Source organism: Crocodylus siamensis, chromosome 10, assembly GCF_052110815.1.
Source record: "Crocodylus siamensis isolate JL-2025a chromosome 10, ASM5211081v1, whole genome shotgun sequence".
NCBI classification, from domain to species: Eukaryota; Metazoa; Chordata; order Crocodylia; family Crocodylidae; genus Crocodylus; species Crocodylus siamensis.
Window position 1 is genome coordinate 32981837 of NC_143404.1, and position 20736 is coordinate 33002572.

The following is a 20736-nucleotide window of genomic DNA, read 5'->3' on the forward strand; positions in this document are numbered from 1 at the left end:
GAATATAAGATGATCCTAAGACAAGACAAGCCAAGCCAATGATTTGATTCTAGATATGGAAAATGTATACATTTATTGTAAATTTTCCAAGTATAGAATCTAATTATTGGAGGTTTTCCTGGAATTTGTCCCTTTCCCACTGCTATAGCAGGGAAAATAAATCTGGAGGGTCAGATAGCCACCCTTGCCATCTGCTGACCACCCCAACTTCTTTTCCCTGAAATCCTTCCCTCTTTCCTTACCATCAGACCACTCCCTGAGCACATGGAAGTGAGAAGCAAATTAGAAAACACAGATCTAGAATTAAGAATACTTGTTGTAGCTTGTATACAGGGAAATTACTACAGGTACCCATGGACTTAGTTCATCCAGAATTTACCTTTTCTGAAACTACTGCAAGTTTTAGCCTAGGTACTCTATAAACACATTTTTAAGTAGTACCTACTTGTATATCGTTCAAATTATGCATGACATTAATCCAAAGCCAAAAGGCTCAAGATTTACCATATAGTTCATCAGGCTGAGCCTCAGCAGAGTCAATGGCATTTCAAACCATGGTGACCCCACAGCTTAGGACTGCTCAGTATGCATGTACTCCAAATATCCCACACACATGATCCATCTGCTAATTAGCCCCCCACTTATGACTGGAACCCAATGTTCTTGAAGAGAAGAAAAGCAATGCTGTGCCAAGGACTCCTATTGTCCAGAGCTGGCAGCTACAGTACTCCACGAGCTCCATGATGTATTAATTTCTCTGCGGCTCCCCTGCCCACCCAGAGGCTTGTCCTACAGTAGCTATTATTGCATTTCATTACTTAAAACATGCACCCCCCAATCTCCAGCAGCTGACGGGGGGGGGGGGGAGGGGAGGGAGAGGAGATATGTGGTTTAGATTTCATGGAAAGCAGAAAAAGGATGTTTGCATACTACTGGCCTTTAAAACCGTATCATTTCTTTAATTCTGCCCCAAAAAATGAGTATTATTGGACTCTACAGATGCAGAGTCCAGCCAGGGGATGGGCTATATTCCTTTAGGTACAGTTTAAGGGGAGTACAAAAGCCATGTCAGTGTGCTTATATTCACCTCAGCACTTTCTGGTCACAGTATCAAATTCCTAGGGCTAAGTCAGATGAAAATGGATATACTCCCCATCAAAACCATCCTTTGGGGGCGGTAGTACAAATCAGGGCAACTACCCTGGGCCCCGCACTTTGTGGGACCCTGCAGACAGTGTTGTACAGGCCCCTCAAACAGCACCACTGGCATGTGCCAAGGGCACCACCACGCCACATGACCACCGGCTTTGCACTCCAGCTGCTTGCCATCACCCCTCTCCCCTGCACAGGTTGATATGCCCTGGGTCTTGCACACTTATGAACTGGAAGCTATCATTTAAACGAATGACAACTGCCACCAGCCATGCTCTGACCTGGAGCCTGACAGAAATCTAAGGAACCTGTGCCCACCAGGCTCGTCTGGAGCCTTTTTGCCAATTTCCAGTTCAGCATATTTAGAAAAGGGAGGTTAGACACTGCACAATGATCTTTAGTGCTTCCTGGATTATTAAATATTGAACAAGAGATGACAACTCTAATTGGATGCATTAACCTCCTGGGATTCTCAGGTGTGCTCTACTTTGACCATCTGGGAGTGGCAGGGAAAGAACCACAGATAGTTGTCCTGATTGCTGTTACTGTTTCTGTAATGAGTACTCCTGTGAATTGCATTTGAGCCCATCAGAACAAATATCTGCAGTGTTGCCTAAACTTACTGTTCAGTAAATCTTTTTAAATTCTTGCACTATTACAGCAATTATTCATTGCCTGTTTTAAGAGTCTTCAACAGATGGTACAGACAGAGGGTATTTTCCATAATTGTGTTCAATTGTGCATGCTGTTATCACAATCACACACATAACAGGCAAGATATCTGGATTTGACCCCTGTCGTCTCAGTGGTTTTATTTTCCCAACTAGAATAGGCCTTTAAGTACTATCTCTTGAATATTTAATGCGACTAGAGAACTTAAACCCACCATTATTCATTAGTAAATATTTTATCAAATGACTTCCATAATATCTCCTGAAAGGAAGTCATTTAATAATTAAAATAGCATGTTTTATACAAGGAAGAAATCTTAAGAATCTACATTTCTGTCAATTAAAATCCCTATTTGTGTGTATATATATCTCCCTCAAAAAATCCAACATAACAGCGTTCTGATACTTCAAAGCTGCCAGTTAGACCTATTCTATAACTGTAAATTCACTTCCTTCAATTTTTAAATTTTAAACTTTTTAGATGCATTAGGTACAGATAAAAAGTAAGTCCTCATTTATCTCTTGAAACCTTCTATAGTTCATTAATCAATCAGTAAAATTCTTTGCATTTAATATCCCAATCCAAGTGCACTAGATAAAAGTGTTCTAAAGCTGAAATAAGATCACCCAATGCTCCTTTTCTAACATTTCCCTAAAGACTCTTTAGAGATGCACTGTCCTTAACTAAATAAAAGGACATGATTTGATTTAATTTTTAAAATAGTGATTTTGCTTTGTCTTTTTTCACCCAATGTTTCCTCTACACACACATTATTCATTTAACAGATCTAAAATGCACTACCAGGCACACACATCCTAGCCTCCTTAATAAGACACCCCAAGTGTCAGCACTGGTATACAAAACCTATAGGCAAACATTACCAGAAAAATACTTCCTAAGAAATCAAAAGAAAAAAAGTCAAATACTTAGCTTGTTAAGTATCTTAACAACCTAAAGCTAAGATGCCTTATCCACAAAAGTTTACTGACTTAAGAGAAATGAAGAAAGGACATTCATACTGAATTCACAATCCCCCGCAATGCCCACTGAAAATTCAAATTTTTTCAGCACATACAGTTCCCTATGTTCCACAGTGAAATACTGTTAACAGGCTACCGCCATGTACAGCAAGTGAATACAATTTCCTCTTTCAGAGGCTTATGCCCCACCTTCCCTAAAAAAGCTTGGGCTCTCCAACTGTAGACCAACAGACATGTGACCATCTGACCCTTTTGATTCCATCACTGCAGGCTAAAAAAGCCAGGTAACAGCTACTAGCCAAGAGATTTAGTTACTTCTGCAGGAACTCAAACCCTTGTTACTGGCTAAAAAGTATACATGGTGGTAGGACCAAAGCCTGTAAGAGCTAAATGGGCAGGCTGCTCCACTTCCTACACAGTATACTATAGAATGCTTGCACCAAAAAAGAAGGAAAAAAAATCTGGAACAGTTGCTGGAAAAAGACCAAATAAGCACTTCTAGCCAAGCACCCACAGAAACAAACAGTTTTCAGGGGGATGAGTTAATTTTTCTTTATTAAAAACAATGACTTTCCAAAATACACATCTACAGTGTCTCCTGTAAAGTCTGCTTGGTCTCATCTTGTACTTGAGTGAGGATAAAGGAGGCCCAGAGAAATTTTGGACTGGTTTTTAATTTTTTTGGGATTTCTTGGATTTTGAAAGTATTTGACCCTCTGAGGATGACTCTTGCATGACAAGCTGGCACTTTTCTTTTGGTGTTATCTTTCACTGAAGCAACTGAATAGTTGGAATAATCAAACTCTAGCCCAACTATGCAGTTGGTCCTATAAAATATATTATCCAAAGAAATCCTTGCCTCTTGCATAATTCTCAGACTAACATGGCTGCAACATCACTATAGCAGGGGTGGATCCAGCCCGCCAGGCGATTCTATCAGGACTGCAGAGCCCCTAAAAAATTTAGAAAATTAATATTTATCTGCCCCTGGCTGCCTATCAAAGATGACAGGAGCCAAGGGCAGTAGGACCCAGGGGAAGCCATGGCAGGCTCCTGAAACAACAAGGCCCGCCCGGCCCCAGCTTCTGGCCTGGGACCATGGGGCTGTTCTTGCCTGCCTGCGTCAGAGTGGGAAATTCGGGGGGGGAGGCAGGAAAGTGGGGAAAGCAGCAGCAAGGTCAGAGGGAATGGAAGTGAGCAGGCATGCGAAGCCTGCGCCAGTGTCCTGGACCAGTGCCGAAAGGGCCCAGAGAGGAGCAGCACAAGTGCCAGGAGCAGGCTGGCAGGGGTATAGGGAGCTGGGCTGGGCGGCAGCAGCAGAGAGAGAGAGGGGATCTGGCCAGTCTCCATACAGCCCCTACTGGCCAGGACCCCGCGCTCCTGCCACCCCGCTCTGGGTCCTATTGGCACTGGCCCCGGGACAATGGCACAGGCCCCGTAATCCTGTCCAGTGCTGCTGGCTTCCACGTGCCTGCTCACTCCCAGCACCCCCACCCTGGATAGGGACCAACATAAGCATCCCCAACCCCGCGCTCACCCATACAGCCCTGCATGGGGTCCAGGCAGCTGCAGAAGGAAGCACCAGCTGGGGGCGGGGGGGGAGGGGAAGGAAGGGGGTACAGCACTTCTGCCCCACACAGAGCAACAGTTTGTTCCCCACTGCTGCTGCTCAATCCAGACAGGCAAGCACAGGACACATGGGGTTTGGGCTGCTCGCGCTCATTTCCACCTGTACCACAGGGCTGGGAGAAATGCTGATGACAACTGGGAGTGAGCAGGAGCATGAAAACCAGCAGCAGTCAGACAGGAGCGTGGGGCCCACGCTGGTGTCCCAGGGCCAGTGTCAGTGGGGCCCACAGCAAAGCGGCAAAAGTGCAGGGTCCTGGCCAGCAGGGGCTGTATGGAGCTGGGCCAGCTCCCCTCTCTTTCTGGCAGCACAGCCCAGCTCCATAGACCAGGGGTTCCCAACCACCAGGCTGCAGCCCAGCAGGTTGGCTTCCAGGTCGTGGCTTCTGCAGTCACATGCGGGTGCGGGGGGCAGCACCAAGAAGGCTCTGTGCCCCATCCCGCTCCATGGCTGCACCTGACAAGTTGCTGCCCACACACCAGGTACCGAGGCCTATGTCAGGCTAGGCCAGGCAGGACCCCCTAGCCCCCCTCTGCAGCTGAGAGCAGGGGGATGCGGGTGGCAAAATGCCCGGGGCAGAGAATGGGGAGGCAGCTCTTCTGCTTGCTCCTAGGAAAGGCAGCAGAGCCCCTTCTTCCTGGGCAGTGCCAGCTGGGTCCCCTGCACCATCACCTACGCAGCCCCCTCCCCTGCAGGGTCCCCCACAATACCACACCCACCCACCCAGAAACCCACACCCACCCACCCACCCAAACCCACCTAATACTCCTGCACACCCCACACAGTTTAAAAGTAAGACTGCATTTTGAGCACTTCTACATAAACAGCACAAACTCACACAAATCAGGACAAAAATATATATTTTTAATTAAATTAAAATATATTATTATGGGTGTTTGAGTTTTAGTATATAATTTTTTTTTCCCCTTAAGATGGCAAACCCTCTTCCCTAAAGGAATACTTCCAGGAGTAAGGGGAGGGACTTCTGGTGGCAAAAGTCAGAGATTAGGGGCGGGACTTCTGGTCCCAAGATGGTGACCAGGGGAAAGGTAACTTGTTACGGGGCGGGACTACCCACGTGGCTCTCGACAGCTTGCCAACACTCAGTAAGCGGCTCTCTGCCCAAAATAATTGCCTGCCCCATCTCTAACACTATCATAACCAGACACTACTATAGATTTTGGGTCCACCAGGTTGCTCTGTAATTTCTTCAGACTGAGACTTTCATCCTTTCGGACTGTCAGTGCTTTTCGTAGTACATCTACCAATACTGTGTACAGGCTACCATATAGGTCTAATTTGAACCATTTAAGGTTCTTTCACCATTTTGCTGTATATTACCTTCCTATTTCTTGTTGTTTTATCTCAGAAATACAGACCAAGAAAAAAGGAGAAAGTCTGCTGGACACTGTTTCTTAAAAGACCCATGGGAACAGTTAGTCTTGCATTTCTTCCTTCTCTCACAAAAAATTACTTCCTTCTATAGTAACAATGTACAATACATTCCTTTGGTTTTTATCATTTCTTTGTTGCAACCTGCAGAATCGTCTGTCATAAAGCAACCCCAAAGGACAAAGAAAACTGATCTCAACTTTTAGATCAGAACTTTTAGAACGTTTAGAACTTTTTCTCTTGGAGGTGGTTTGGTAAATGGTTCATTTTGAATTATGCAAGTGAAACTCTGGAATTCCAAGGATGAAACAGTATACCAGTTCTTTTGGCAGCGGACCATCCAATTATTTCTCCCATTTTTGGATGCCTTATTTTTTGTAGCCCTTTGCTTTTTTGCTAGAGCGAAAGAGAGCAATACAAGATCACACTATTATTTTCACTGGAATAATATGAGATGACCTTTCAAATTCAGGTGGAGAGTCTTTCCTAAATATCATGTGATATTCCTTTTTTATAGGCAAGGGAGAAAGAATGCTATAGATTAGTAGTTACTTCACGAAAACAGCACTTGGTCTAGAACACCAAATACTATTTTGCCACCTACGCCTAATCCAACCTTAAAAACTATCTCTTCCTTTGAGCAAATCTGCGCATATGCTGGGAGGATTTCGATTCTGGTTCTAAGGATCAAAAGGAATAACATTCAGCATATCTGCCAAAGAGACATCTTACTGGTGCGTGCATACAAGGAGGTAGCAGGCACAAGGACCCCTTTGCAATAACTACTGAGTATACTAGGCTGGTTTTGGACCATGTGACAGTCTTTTGAGGGAGAGAATCATCTGCTGCAGCTGCAATCAAATGACAGGAAGGATGCTGAGGCATGATAAGTCCACTTGCCTTGTTTTTAAAGAATGGATCACCAATCTGAACTTGAAGTGGCTATAACTCATTTTTCAGTAGAAGCTCCCTTCAGTAATATACCCTTTCTAGTATGAGACACAGCAGAAGCTCTGTGTCTCAATAGGAAGTTACACAGAACCTCTGCAAACATTCTAAGAAAAAAAGGATAAGCAGGAAGTAGAAAAAATCTAATTTTATTTCCCACCTATTCTGGTCTGCCATGTTGAAATGTTCTAGGTACAGAAGACAATAGCTCACTTGAATTTCTCAACAGGAAGATAATAAATACCATCTCACCCTAACCACACAAAGCAGTCCTACAGTAAAGCAGACAACCAAACAGGTACTAAATTGGCAAATGAACGTAACCAACATTTCAAAAGAATTCACAGCAGCAATAAGCAGGTGGATACACCTCTGTTATAAAAAGGTGGAGAAAACTAACAACCAGATTGTTTAAAGCGAGAGATTTAAGGCCTAGACAAGTTTGGTTCCAACCCTCAAAACTGCAGGTAGGCTCCAGATTCCAGCTAAGATCTCCACATCTGTCTATACAATTACAAACAGAAGAGTGTTTTCTAAGTACAGCACATGCCACAGCTAAACTTTGACCAGATGCTGAGAGAAGCTGGCAGTTTGCCAAGCAGCCAAAACCCTATATAAATACAGGCCACTGTAATTACCTCCTGGAACTTTAAGCTAAGGAAGGTAACGTACTAAACCTGGCTTCATTCAATCAAAATAAATGGAATTTTCAGTAGTCTCTGAAATTACTGACACAGCCACCTCGCAATATTGCGCAAGATCTGGCCACTCCTCCATTTGTAAACTTAAAAAGCACCAGGGAAACACTTGACAAGAAATCAGGAAATGAGATTTATACTAAAAGTGTTTTGGCAACAGCTTCCTAACTTTAAGACCTCATACAAGGAAATATATTAGAGGAAGTTTTGGCTCACAGCTGGGTACTAGAGCAGGAGGAAACACTAGGCAAAGTTTAAGACAACTAGATAAGTAACTCATCTGTTCAGTTTAAAATTGAGCAGTTATAGTTAAATAATTGAAGCCTAAGTAAAAAGGAATCACAGGTGCATAAAGAATTACTGAAGGAAATGCTTATAACAACACTTGGCAGGATCTACTGCCTGAACCCAAGGACAAAACTATGAGATTATTAGTCCTATATTATATAGTTTATTAAAATTAGTAGCAACACTGGAGTACCAGATTATGTTCATACTAGGTAAAAATTCTGCCACACAGAAAGAAGGACCCTAAGAAGTTATCTGTAACTAAAGGAAAATTGCAAGGGCTACAAGTGGACAATCAACCTTTTTTACTGTGAAAAACGCTCAAGTCAGAAGAAGCAGTATTAAAAGTAAACACTATTACTGAAATCTAGCCTCAATAAGAGGCAATGTTCAGTTGCTTGCGATTTTCCCAGGTGCTCCAAACAAAGCCAAACAATAAAACACACACCTCACTAACCCTGAATTATCAAGCAATAAAGAAATGGAGTTAGCATTGTGTACATTACAAACTATACTTCCGTAAGCAAGAGGCAGACACACTCACATATCAAACTTAATTCATTCTGAATTGTTAAAACAGTTAAGACAAGCGAGTGCAATGGATAGCATATACCTGGATTTTCATAATTCAATTGACACGATCTCAAATCTTGCATTTAAAATTAAGTCTCATTTTCTAGAGTGAGAATACTCATTAACTGAAGGCTGACTAAAATTCTAAAGGACAGTAATGAATGGCAATTAGTCTTGGGAAGTGGTCTAGCGGTGTACCACAGTTATCACTAAAAATCCAGATACCTTCAGCATCTTCAGTAACAATTCAGAATACAGCGTATATTGACGAGACTTACAGAATCTAACAGAGAGGTACTGCAACTATTGTGAAGAGAGACATCTGAAATACAGGTCAAAGAAAGAAAGAAAGAAAGAAAATGACACTGCTCAAGAGGTAGGCAAACCTTGTAGGGGGAGCAGTGGGAAGATTAAAATCAGTCCCAACTGGGAGGAAGTAACCTAGGAAATGCTACTGGGAAGGATGAAAAGACAGCAGTAGACTAATTAGACAAGAGTTTGCAACCTGATATAGTCACAGACAGGCCAAAGAAATTTGGAGCTAGATAAACAAGGGTATGTCACAGCAGAGGAAGGTAATTATCCATCTACAACATCTCTGGTGATACTGCATCTGGAATGTTATATTTAGTTCCAGCCCTCTTAATCCCAGAAAAATGTGAGCAAACCAGATGGAGTTTAAAATAGATGGTTGGAAAAAATGCAGCAAAAACATTAAAGAAAACTACAAGATAGTATGTTTAGACATACCCCAATTTGGATCACGTAAATATATTAATAAAGAATAAGTTAAAGTTATAAAAAGAAAAACTAGGAGCAAAAATATGAATTCCCTTACAATGTACCCTATTAGGCTCTTAAACAGTCTCCCAAGAGAAGTAACAGACGGGACCCCACTGCTTTGAGCAAAACACTAAAAATGTCTTAAAGGTAACAATTCTGACTGGCAAGTGTTCAAGACACCCATGTGCCATTTAATATCATGTCCAGTCTCTATAATTTAACAGCTAAAATTATAAAACTGCTCATAGGAAGATTTATAATTAAATGAATTATATTTTGAGAAAATTGTAGATTATACTTACTAGCTTTCTCCTTATTTCACCTAATGGGTTGACAGCAACTATAATAATCTCTCTGCTCCTGTGTGGTGGAAAGCCAGGCAAAGCAGCTTTCAAAGATGGCTGGGAAAACAGCAGGTCTAAAATCCAAGGCCAGTACTGAGTCACTATAATTCAGTACTTTTTTCACACTTTTGGCTAGGACAATAAATGGAAGAAAAACGTAAATCAATACCACTGGGCCAGGATTGGGGGAAAATATATGGAGTTTACTGCTTCCTTTGTTCCTGTGCCTAAGCAGAATACACTGAATCCTGGTGTTCTGCTTAGACATGATAAGGTGCATGACTAGAAGCAGAGAATTTTTGTATTAGCAATTTAAAGTCTCCCTAGTGGACACTCAGCACACTATCAATTCTTTGTGGAACTGAACTTTTCTTTATGAAGTGCAAGTGTTTTGGCCCACTGAGCTGGGAGACATTTTTCTTTCGTAGACCAAAGGGTCATGCCCTTATCTGGTCAAAGGCCGCAGGTGTTTTATTGTCCAAAAAAAGAGTTACATTTCAAATAATCTTTCAAGGAATACCAAACAAATTGCCCCTATCTACTGTGAATTTATACTCCAGGATGCCTCATGCTAAGGACTGCAGTCCCAAGTCATACTGAGACATGACCTTCCCTATTCAAGCATGCTCACTATGTGGGTGATTACACACTGGAACAGGCTACCCAGACAGGCTGTGCAATCTCCACCCTTGGAAGCTTTTAGGAGCAGGTTAGACAGATACTAGGCTAGGATGGTTTAGTCAGGGATGATCCTGCCTTGAGGAGGGGCTTGGTCTAGATGAAATCCTGAGGTCCCTACAAACCTTAATGACCCACTTGTAAAATCTGACCAGATTTGAGATACTAGGAGGTACACCTAAAGATCAAAATCTTGTAGCAGAAATGTGATAAATGGAAAGCAGTAGCATGCTTCCCTAACTTAGTTTGTCAGATATCTGCCTGTGCAGCAATGATTTCAGGCCTCAGTTTTAAATTTTAGGTTGATTATGGTCCTGAGGTCTATATTCCATCAGACTGATTTAAATGCATTAATCTTCAATATCAATCTTGTTGAGGCTTCACTGAAGTATTCTGGCCAGTTCTGGTCACAATGCTCAAGGGAAAAATTACAAACTGAAAACAATCTAGAAAAGAGAACCAAAAGTTATCAAAGGTCTAGAAAACACGGCAAGCTGCTGTGTAACCACCTCTGTGGTACTTATTTGCATACCTGCATTGCTTTGCAAGGTTGGGTTACAAGGACTAAGTCCCTTATCAGCATATCCTCCATTGGTATGCATAAGCAAGGGAGTAAAAAAATTTTGAACCCATTTTGATTGTGATAACATGTTCTGGCTACTTTTATTTTGAACGCAAGAAGCCAGGGAAGTCAGGTTTGTGTGCACTGCCCTGCCTTCTAAAACTGTAAAGTTCATAAGGAGACTAATGCTGTAAAAGAAAGTCAAGTACATGTAGCTGATGTTGCTGATATTGTATTTTATGATCTAGCCTCTTTGGCTAAGATCAGGTGTATTGGGCGCCTGAACCCTCCTCTGCACCTGATGGACTTTGAGAGCTATTCTCAACCACCAGCTACTCCATTCTACCCAGCAAGGGCTCCTGCAATAGGATTCAATGGGCTCCTGCAATAGGATTCAATGGACTGAGTGACTCCTTTGTTTGACTCACCCCTTCCACCATTGCAGACCTTTGTACAGGTTTGTTTGCATCTGTCTTCTTTTCTCTCAGAGTCGTGACTCCCTCCCTTCCCTTACCCCACTTCCCAGCCCTGGGTTTAGACAGCTAACACTATTTATGCAACCTAGCTGCGTTTCCCTCCTCACCCCCAATCCCTCTTATGTTAGTCCCTCCCTCAGGCACTCTATTTCCCTTATAGCCTTTTATTCTTGTTCTATGATTCTTAACATTTTCTTATAGGGTAAAGTTTGTCTCTCACTCCAGACAAGCTGGCCTTTGAAAATCTTCCCAAATGAGGTGGTCTCAACTGCACAATGAGGGCTTGTGGCAATGTGGGACTGCTTTTGCACCTTCCCCCTAGCTTTTTCAGCTGGAAGGAAACAGAAAACAAATTTATCTGCTCCCTGAGATTTATTTTCCCTGCTATAGTTTCGGAAGGAAGACAAATTCATTGCAAGCCTCCAATAACTAGATTATATACCTGGAAAATTATAACAAATTTATATATTTTTCATATAGAGAATGTAATTGTTAGGGGGTCATTTTATAAATCAGGATCATCTGCTATTTGAGTAAATATGGTAAATTACCCCAATGCCTTATACTGCTGCATTTATATTTCAATGACATCTACACCACGTCAAACCGTACTGGAAAATGCCAAAATGAAAAAAGCCTTATTCACTTGCTCAGCCTATCATGTGCCAAGTACCAAAACATGGAACACTTTCTGGTATATGCCCAACATCGTGCCAAGTTTCATGCATGCTTATGAGATCCAAGCTGGCACACCCAGCAAACACATGTTTCTTTGTTCGTTTTTTTGGCATTCAGTGCATGTAGAATGAGAGCAAAGGGCAGGGGCACATTTTTGTGATGGCACAGTTCAACAAGATGTAGACATGTCCCAAGGGTCTTGTCAGTTTTAACTGACATTCCCAAAACCACAGGAAATAAAACTGAAAGAAGCAGGTCAGTTGTATTCTGCTGCTGGCTGGAAAGCTCCGAGTAACATCAGAGACAGGCAATGAAGCTAAAAATGAATGCTAGGAAAGAGGTATATTACTGGACATACCCTCTCTGGCAAGTCAAAAGGTGAGGGAAGAGTAAAGTATGAAGTCTCAAAGCCCATTCTCTCAGCAGATAGGAGGCTGGGTACAGAGCACACTGCAGGGTTTATTTCCCTTCTAAGAGGTAAGGGCATCTTTAAAATTTGAACAACTGATGTGACAGATAAAGCTCCTGAAAAGGAACCACAGAGTGCTCAGGAAACATCTAGCACTCTCCTCTGGTACTTTACAGAGAAAGTTACTTTATTATGTAGGCACTGGCCCTTGAGGTATCTTAGCTGGCTGTGGCTACTGAGATGAGTTATCTTAAATGGAAGTTTTCAAGTCCTGTGAATGAGCACAGGAGTGGACATGAAAAGGGGAGGGAGGAATGATGCAACAAACTGAATAACGTGGAAGCAAAATGAACTAAACACTACAGGATCAATATATATGGCACTTCGTGGGTGGAGGGGGGAGAGGAGTGGGAAGGAAATAAATCCTGAATACAACTCCAAAAACCTAAACAATGAACTACTATGCTAAAAAATAAGTGTAAATGAGGCAAGAAAGGAAAGAAAATGAAAAAAAAAGCAAAGGATACAAGAAATTATTTGAATAGCATTTGGTTGACGAAAGAAAAATGTCATTGTTTTCACCCATTAATTTACTCCCAAAGTTTTCTTAAATGAACTTTCATTATTATGCATACTGTTCAAATACCAGTGAGACGTCAATACCCACAATCTTTGCTATCCTATGACAATACCTTACAAGTTATTTTTTTAAATGCTAAATAAGTTTATTAATGTTAATTAAGCAAAATATTTCCTTTACATTGCAGGAGCACAACTTGAAAAGCACAGCATGACTTATTTTCAGCCCTTACTGATAGGCATCAGATAAAGCACATATCTCTAAATTATATCCAAAGTGAAGAGATAACTCGAAAAGATAAAGATGTTCTTACATGACCCATGCTATATTACACAACCAGAAATAAAACTAATGTCTCTTAACACAGCAAGTCAAGTTTATCCATCTCTTTCATTTAGGCCCTTGAACTTGAAATCAGATGCCAAGCAAAAGAAGGACTAAGTAAATGGTTCTTTGAACCTGTTTAGATTCAATTCCAGGGCCATGCCTCTAAAGAGATGCACTCTGGAGCAGGGACAATCTATTTTAAGTTCATGAAGTGGTCAACAAAATGAGGCCCCAATATCAATAGTGTCTTCAAGAACACCTGCACTAAGGCATTAGTGATATATTGATTTCAGTATCTAGACACCAGATGATGCGATCTATTTTAGGTGAGTGACTTACAATGATGATTGCTTTTTACCTGATAATTTTTAATGAATTCCACAATAGAGTTGCAGGGGAAAAAAGAAGCATAATCTATCCATGGAAAGATTACTTAATAGTGCTTGGTGTATGTTCCATGCTGCTGATGGGAGCAGCAAGTTTGGAAGGCCAATGCCTCCAGGCTTTCCCATAAGCCAGTATACCTTGCTGAACTACACCTCCCATGATCCAATATGATGTCCACACGCTGATGCTTGTAATGAACTCTCCCAGCCAGTTTCTTCGAATTGACTGTTTCTGTCACCAATATGACAAAATTATGGCCCTGCTTAAATATACAACTGATATCTGCACTGAGAAGTAGAATAGGCAGTATGAAATTCAACTTGCAAAAATATGAATTAGTGCCTGCTGGCTAGAAATGTTTCTTTATTCCCCAACAACTTCCAGAATCCAGACTGAAAACAAACTAAAGCAATTAACCAAAGAAAAATACATGGGACTATAGCAGCAGTTCTCAGCTGGGAGTCCACAGCCTCCTGGGGGGCCGTGAGCAGGTTTCAGGAGGTCTGTGTACGAGGGACAAAACAGCAAGGTGGGGGGAGATACAACACAGATTTGTGCACCCACAGCAGGCACAGGGCTGCAGCCTGGCCAGACTGGCATGGACAGAAGCCATATTTGTTGCCCAGCAGGCAGAACCTGATGCAAGAGGGTGGAGTGGGGCAGTGAGACTCATCGCTGTTCCCAGTACCCCCGCACTGTCTGCACCACCAGCAGTGCAACGAATAATGGACCAAGGGGAGGGGAGAGAGGGGGCTGTCCTCACCTCCTCTCGCAGCCAGTTGCTCATGTGCTGGGCCACAGTTCTACTCAGAAGGGAAGTGGGGTGGGTGGCAGCGCAGGCAGCCTAAGGGGAGTGGCAATGGCTAGGCCATGGCAGTGGGATAGAACTGTGGCCTGGCAGATGAGTGGCTGGCAGTGGGAGGAGATGAGGGCAACAGCCCACCTCCCAGTCCATTACTCCTTGAGCTACCGGTGGCACAGCTGGTGTAGGGGTCCAGGTGGTGGCAACAAGTCTTGCCACCCTCCCCTCCACACACACTGAGGGGCTGGAAGCAGTGGGTTGGTAGTGAGGGGAATCAGCAGGGCCAAGGGACTACAGGTCAGGAGCAAGGGGCACCAGTAGGGCTGGCAAGGTGGGGCCCTTTGGTTTGGAAGTGAAGGACACTGATGCTGTGGAGTTTTTACAGCATGTGGGGGGGGGGTGAAAAGAGGAGGAAGAAAAAGGTTGAAAACTCTTGGACTATAGAATGAGCAATGGTCAGCCCTCATTTGGAAAGTGAAATCCAGTTCACTGGCATCAGATAACATTTGTCAAATACTATGCTAAATTTTATGAAGTTCTGGTTAATTAGGAATGCTAGTGACCTACTAATGAAACTAAACAAATCTAATCTCAACAATCACAAGTTCATCATTCTTTCTTCTTGAAGTGTTATATCTCTAAATCTATTTAATACTGGCCTGTTTCACATTCTGGTCAATTAAATTAGTTCAAAGGACCTAAACGTACATAAAAATGAGTCTTACCTGCATGAACCTACTCTGCGTCTATGGATGAAGGGACCATTTAACTCCCCTTCTGAACTAGCAGTTAGTTTCTGTACTGCCTTTGTTTGTGCTATTGGGACATGAAGCTAGTGATGTACAGAAACCATAATTCTTTTTTTTGATCATTAATTTAAACCTGGAAATACTGAGGCTAGAAAAGGGTAAGTAATGGGCTGCTACTGGGGAATGAAAAAACCCCTTTCAATTTTCCTTGACTAGCCAGCATGGCTTTATTTGGGTTGCAGACACCAGCATGATGTTATTTCATCTAAAACATTTCAATTTGAAATAAAAAAGTCCCAAACAGATACACCATTGGTCACCATTATATACACCTTTATATAAATAGGATTTCACAAATTCCATAATCTTTGTTTTGGGTTATATCTGAAACAATATTTGGCAATGCCTTGCTTAACAAGTATTATGCAATGAAAGCAAACCCACTCCCTTCCTACAAGAATCCTCAAGAGAGCTGACCCAGAACAGAATATATCAAGCAAAGCTTAATGCTGAAAGAGCTATAACCTGCAGAACTACAAGTGCCAGGGAAATTTCTACAGAGTAGATGGGTAGAGGTGAGAATTGATATATTTTTCTATCCTTACAATCAATGCTAAAACCACTGTGAGCAACTTTTAAACTACGCCACCATTTGAGATGTTAAGCTGAACATTCACACAGTAATGGATCTTTTAACAGTTATCTAGTAACATTAGGTGGTACAGTAAACATATATTGTGCATGTTACTTCTTGATACGCTGACTTTTCATGGCAGTTATGCTAAATTCTAACTGACAAATGTACATCAAAGCTTGCTAATACTAAATATCACAACACTTAAGTTCTCAGAGCTGCTGCATTACACAAATCCACAAACCCAGACACAGGTCTTTTACTTTTTTTTTTGTGGGGGGTGTAATTATTAGATGCTGTACTGATGTCACAACAGGTGTCTATTTTCAACTGTGGCACTATACAGCACATTCAACGATATGCACCATAGTGTTAAAAGACAGCAGGGACTGGCAACCTATGGCCCATAGGCTGGATATGGCCTGCAAAGAGTTTGGAACTAGCCCAGGACAGCATGCAGTTACCCTCTACAACCTTCCCTAGTATTTTCATGCCTAAAATAACTCTCACTACAGAGGAGCCAGGTATCTGCAGGGAGGGTCTTGAACAAGCTTGAGCTGTCAGGATGGCTGGGGGTGGGGGGGGTTCCAACTCATCCAGTCTGATTTTCTAACTGAAATAGAGAATGCAACACCTTTATTACTGAAGTGTCACAAACTATGAAAAAAGGCATTTAACTAAAAAAAATTAATCTTGGACATTTCATTTATATTAATTTCTCTCTACCCTCAATTGTTTTTACAGGTGCATCGATATAATCAGTCCATATCGTATCAGCACAGATAAAAGGCAAATTTACATTATTGGCAATTAGCTTCTTTTTTTTTTTTTTTGCATGCATGGGGCCAGGAGTGCAGCCCAGCAGCATGGAGAGCAGTGTCCAGCCATTAAGTCTGGGGGTGGGAAAGAGGCATGGGGAGGCAGATCAAGGCCCCCATGGTGAGGGAGTGAGTGGGGCTGGAGCAGGGGTAGGGGCAGAGCCACAAGCAGCTAGTCCAGGAGACGTGGGGAAGAGGCAGCTCCCGCCGCTGTGCAAACCATAGGGGAAGATGGGGGGCATATGCCCCCCCAATCTGCGCTTGGAGCAAGGGCAGACTGCCCTTTACAGCCTCTTCCCGGTGGGGGGGCTAGGCTGGGGCTGCACTTTGGGCAGGTGGCAACAGCACAGGGATGGGGAACTATGGCGAACTCTGGGGTGGCTGTAGCCTCCCTATAAACCCTCTTCCCAGTGCTGCTGCTGCCTACCCTACCCCTGCCCAACCCAAGCACAGGTGCCCCTGCCAGGAAGAGCTCAGCACAGCCCCAAGCATGCAGAGGGCAGCCTGCCCTCACCTAATGCACAAACCCAGGGAGGACATGCCTCAATGCCTCCCTCAGGGTACACAGAGCAGCAGTAGCTGCCCCCCTTTCCGCCCCTCCCCACCCCTGGACAAGCTGGCTACAGCTCCCACCCCGCCTGTGCAGCGCCTGCCCCTTCCTCTGCCCTAGCCCCACACCCTCCCTCACCATGGGAACCTCAATCTGCCCTCACCCATGCCCCTTCTCCCTCACAGACTTACCAGCTGGATGCTACTTTCTAAGCTGTCAGGCTGCATATCAGCAATCGGATCGTTAGTGGCCAATATGGCTGGTTCATTATTGCTTTAATGAAAATGTAATTATGGTGGAATAACTGTGTTGATTTTACTGTAAACCTACTTGACTGAAACTTTTCAAAAGCTGATGTATAAAACAGGGTGGTGATAACATCTCAAAGCTATGAGATTCAATGGTAAAGAATGTCTTACAATGTCCAAGTCTTAGAGATGTTATGAGCAAGAGCAAATCTCACCAGAAATATGCTCCCTGAGCTCATGAATATGACCAATTAATCTCGCTACATTTTTGAGAAATTAATTCTACAACTGTTTGTCCTGAAACTGTTTCTCCTGAAAGACACTGCTGTTTTTGAAAGGGTTGGTGAAAATAACACTCCCATTCTGAAAACCCAGTTCTCAAAACAGATCACAAAATGTGACTGGGTGCTGATGCAAAATTGAAGAAAAAAGCAATTAAGCAAATATGTTTACCCATCTCCTCCTTTCCCATATTTTCCTCTATCCCAAACAGAACAATTTAAAACGTTGTGACCTTAACCGTACAGCCCCTTATGCTTGTAACAGTTGAGCATCTCCTAAATGCCCTCTACTACCATGCCTTGTCCACCCAGTATACCAGATTCTACCTACTAGATTATATCCAACAGCACCGCCTGCATACCTCAAAAAATGAAGTACAATTTCTTGCTATGAAACTAATTCTGTCACAATTTATAGCCACTGATGACAAGCAACTACAGCTGATTTGGGGGTCCCAACCCAGTAAAACTACATGAACCCCTACCACAACAAAATCTGTCTTCCTCCTCTGAGACTGTTACATTCAAACATTTAGGAACAGGCTGGTCACTTGGCTTATATTAATCACAACAAATAGCAGTATCAATGCTCTCAATCATTGTGGTAAGGATTACTATTTCAATCAGTGTTTGGCATGGCGTTGTGGCATGGACACAGAGTGGATCAGAGAATTTGCTTCTTAAAAACGCTTTCAAAATGTAGGCCTTTTGAAAAACTTAGTTCTTTATTTTTTCTGTTACTGTTTATACTTGCTCTTTAATATCAACATTTTGAAAACTTAACCTTGAGAAATTGCCAGAATGGAAAGAGTTGCTTTTTTTACAATAAAACTGTTGTCAAAAACATGCATCATTGAAGGGTGTTTATGAGTTGATCAGTTCACTGAAGTTCAAACAGAACACAAACTGACAAGACTTCCATTCACAAAAGCAATTCATTGTATATTTGCATTCCTGTACATATGAAACAGGTTAGGCCACTAATACTGAGATGGTTTAATCTTCAAAAAACATCATTAAACAAACTCTAATACATACAAATGAGTGGTTAAAATGGCTTTTATATTACTTATATTACTTATATTTATATTACTTATATTTTAAATAAAGTCAAATCGTTGGGGGTGTCTGAAATATGAAGCAGCATTACTTTAAAAAAAATAGAATTTCTGTAAGATTTGCATAAGTTCTCCCCCCAAACATGGAAATAACAATTTGCCTCCTCACCTATAATTTAAATCATTTACTTCATATGAACAGTAAAGGATTTTGAGATGTAAGTCTTATCTTTATAGTAAGCCGGCATACTTAGTTTCAAATTATTTTAAGATGATAAAGAACTAGTAAGTCAAAAAAATTCCCTCCATGTTTCCATGCTAATAACACTGACTCGTATTCAAACATGCACATTATAGTGTATTTCTGCTGTAACCTGGAGCACACTTAGTAAAAACAAGCTCATCATCTTCAAATGAAAATTCAATTCATTTTTATTACAGGCCATTAAGGACACTGCAAATGCAAAGAGAAAGAATTGGCAAAGCTAATTTTAAAATTAAAGTAACAAAGCAAAACATATCAGGCAACATGCATAACTATGCTAGTTGTATCACAACTGCAGTAAGACAAGCAGCAAGACAGCTCACTAACCACCCCCCCAAAGAAAAACCCTATATTACAAAAAAAAAAACAAACCCTTAACAATGACACCTACAAAATAGTTAAAAGTAGAAGATTTCAGAGGATGCACAAAAAACATTTAGCAGACTTAACAATTTGATTAAACAGAGTCCTGAGAGAGTTTAACAATGTTCACAGCATACGCATAACACATTTACAACAAGAAAGAAGAAAGGCACCTGGAGACATCTGACACTGGGCATGCTCTGCAGGCATCTCAGTGCGCACATGCTCTCTACCAGGTTGGAGCAGCCTAGCCACAAAGACCTTGGCACAGAACACTGCAGGGTGACAAAAAGGAAGGAAGAGAAGAAGCAGTTAGATGCCACAACGAATCACTTAACGCAGGCAACTCATTAGTACTTTAAAGTGGATAGTTATTTATGTTAATGTCTATGTTAATCAATGGTTAGTGGCCAACAGTAAAATAACTCTTGAAGGTCTTTTTATACTACATCATCCCCCATTCTACAAAGGATAAGGCCCTGGCTTCTCCAATCCCAACTGTTCACTCTTGGTGACTTTTTGAGCAGTCCAGATGATAACTTCATACTTTGTCTTCATTTTATGTCTAATGTTTTCTGCTCTCAAACTAGTCCAAAATTTTGCATTCAGGTACATTATCGTCAAAACGTTTTGGAAAGTGGCTTTTTTTTTTTTTTTTTTAACTTAGGTATCTACTGAGAAGGTATACTGAGTTATATATTTGCCTAATGGATTTTACTACATTTTACTTTTGCTATCATACTATGAGCTTGTATGCACTAGAAAGTGGGGCCATTAAAATATTATCTTGAGGAGTTGTGTTAAACAATATGATAATAAACAAGGTTTCACCTTCAGCACAAACCCAAGGTACATCAAACATCTACAGCATCCTACTGTAGGCTTAACTGAAAAGGCTCCTTTATCATCAGGTAGTTAACTGGTGATGTTCTAAGACAATACTCATTTTCCAATAAAAAAAGGAGCACAAGAAGATAAGTATTTTACTCTTCCTCAGAAACACACAGTATTTCAATTTCAGGACCCAAACCCACTTAAATTATAGGTGTGCTATCTTCACTGACTTAACTGACAAAATTTTGTCGCTTCACAGATGCAACTGCAGCATTTGGCCTGCAAAATCTTTATCATGAGTAACAGGAAAAGCCACTGACAGATTCCAGGCTGTTGGAGTGGAAGTTAGAAGTGTTTTGTTTTGTTTTTGTTCTTAACTTAAAAAAGAAGTTAGATGCAGAAGCTAGAAAGAAGCTTTAGAATCCTATAACATCATATTTACAGGATCGTTTTTTCAGGCTATAGTAGTAGAGTTAAGATAACAAAAAGTAATTTCAGTTATTCACAACTAAGCAGCAGGTATACCCAACTCTGAAAATCTGGCAGTCCTAGCTTCTCTCATTAACAAAAGCTACAAACA

At 41.7% G+C, this 20736-nt stretch overlaps 1 protein-coding gene across 4 annotated transcripts in view; it reads right to left on the bottom strand.

The window, feature by feature from the left end:
- Nucleotides 1–20736, bottom strand: part of FBXW11 (F-box and WD repeat domain containing 11) — a 113660-nt gene that overhangs the window by 70912 nt on the left and 22012 nt on the right. For 2 of the 4 annotated variants that reach the window (XM_090064486.1, XM_090064487.1), the window contains one exon: nucleotides 19496–19597. The exons of the other annotated variants lie outside the window; for them this stretch is intronic. In XM_090064486.1, the coding sequence (XP_089920612.1) occupies nucleotides 19496–19597 (102 nt within the window). The remainder of the gene's footprint in view (nucleotides 1–19495; nucleotides 19598–20736) is intronic. 4 annotated transcript variants of the gene reach the window in all.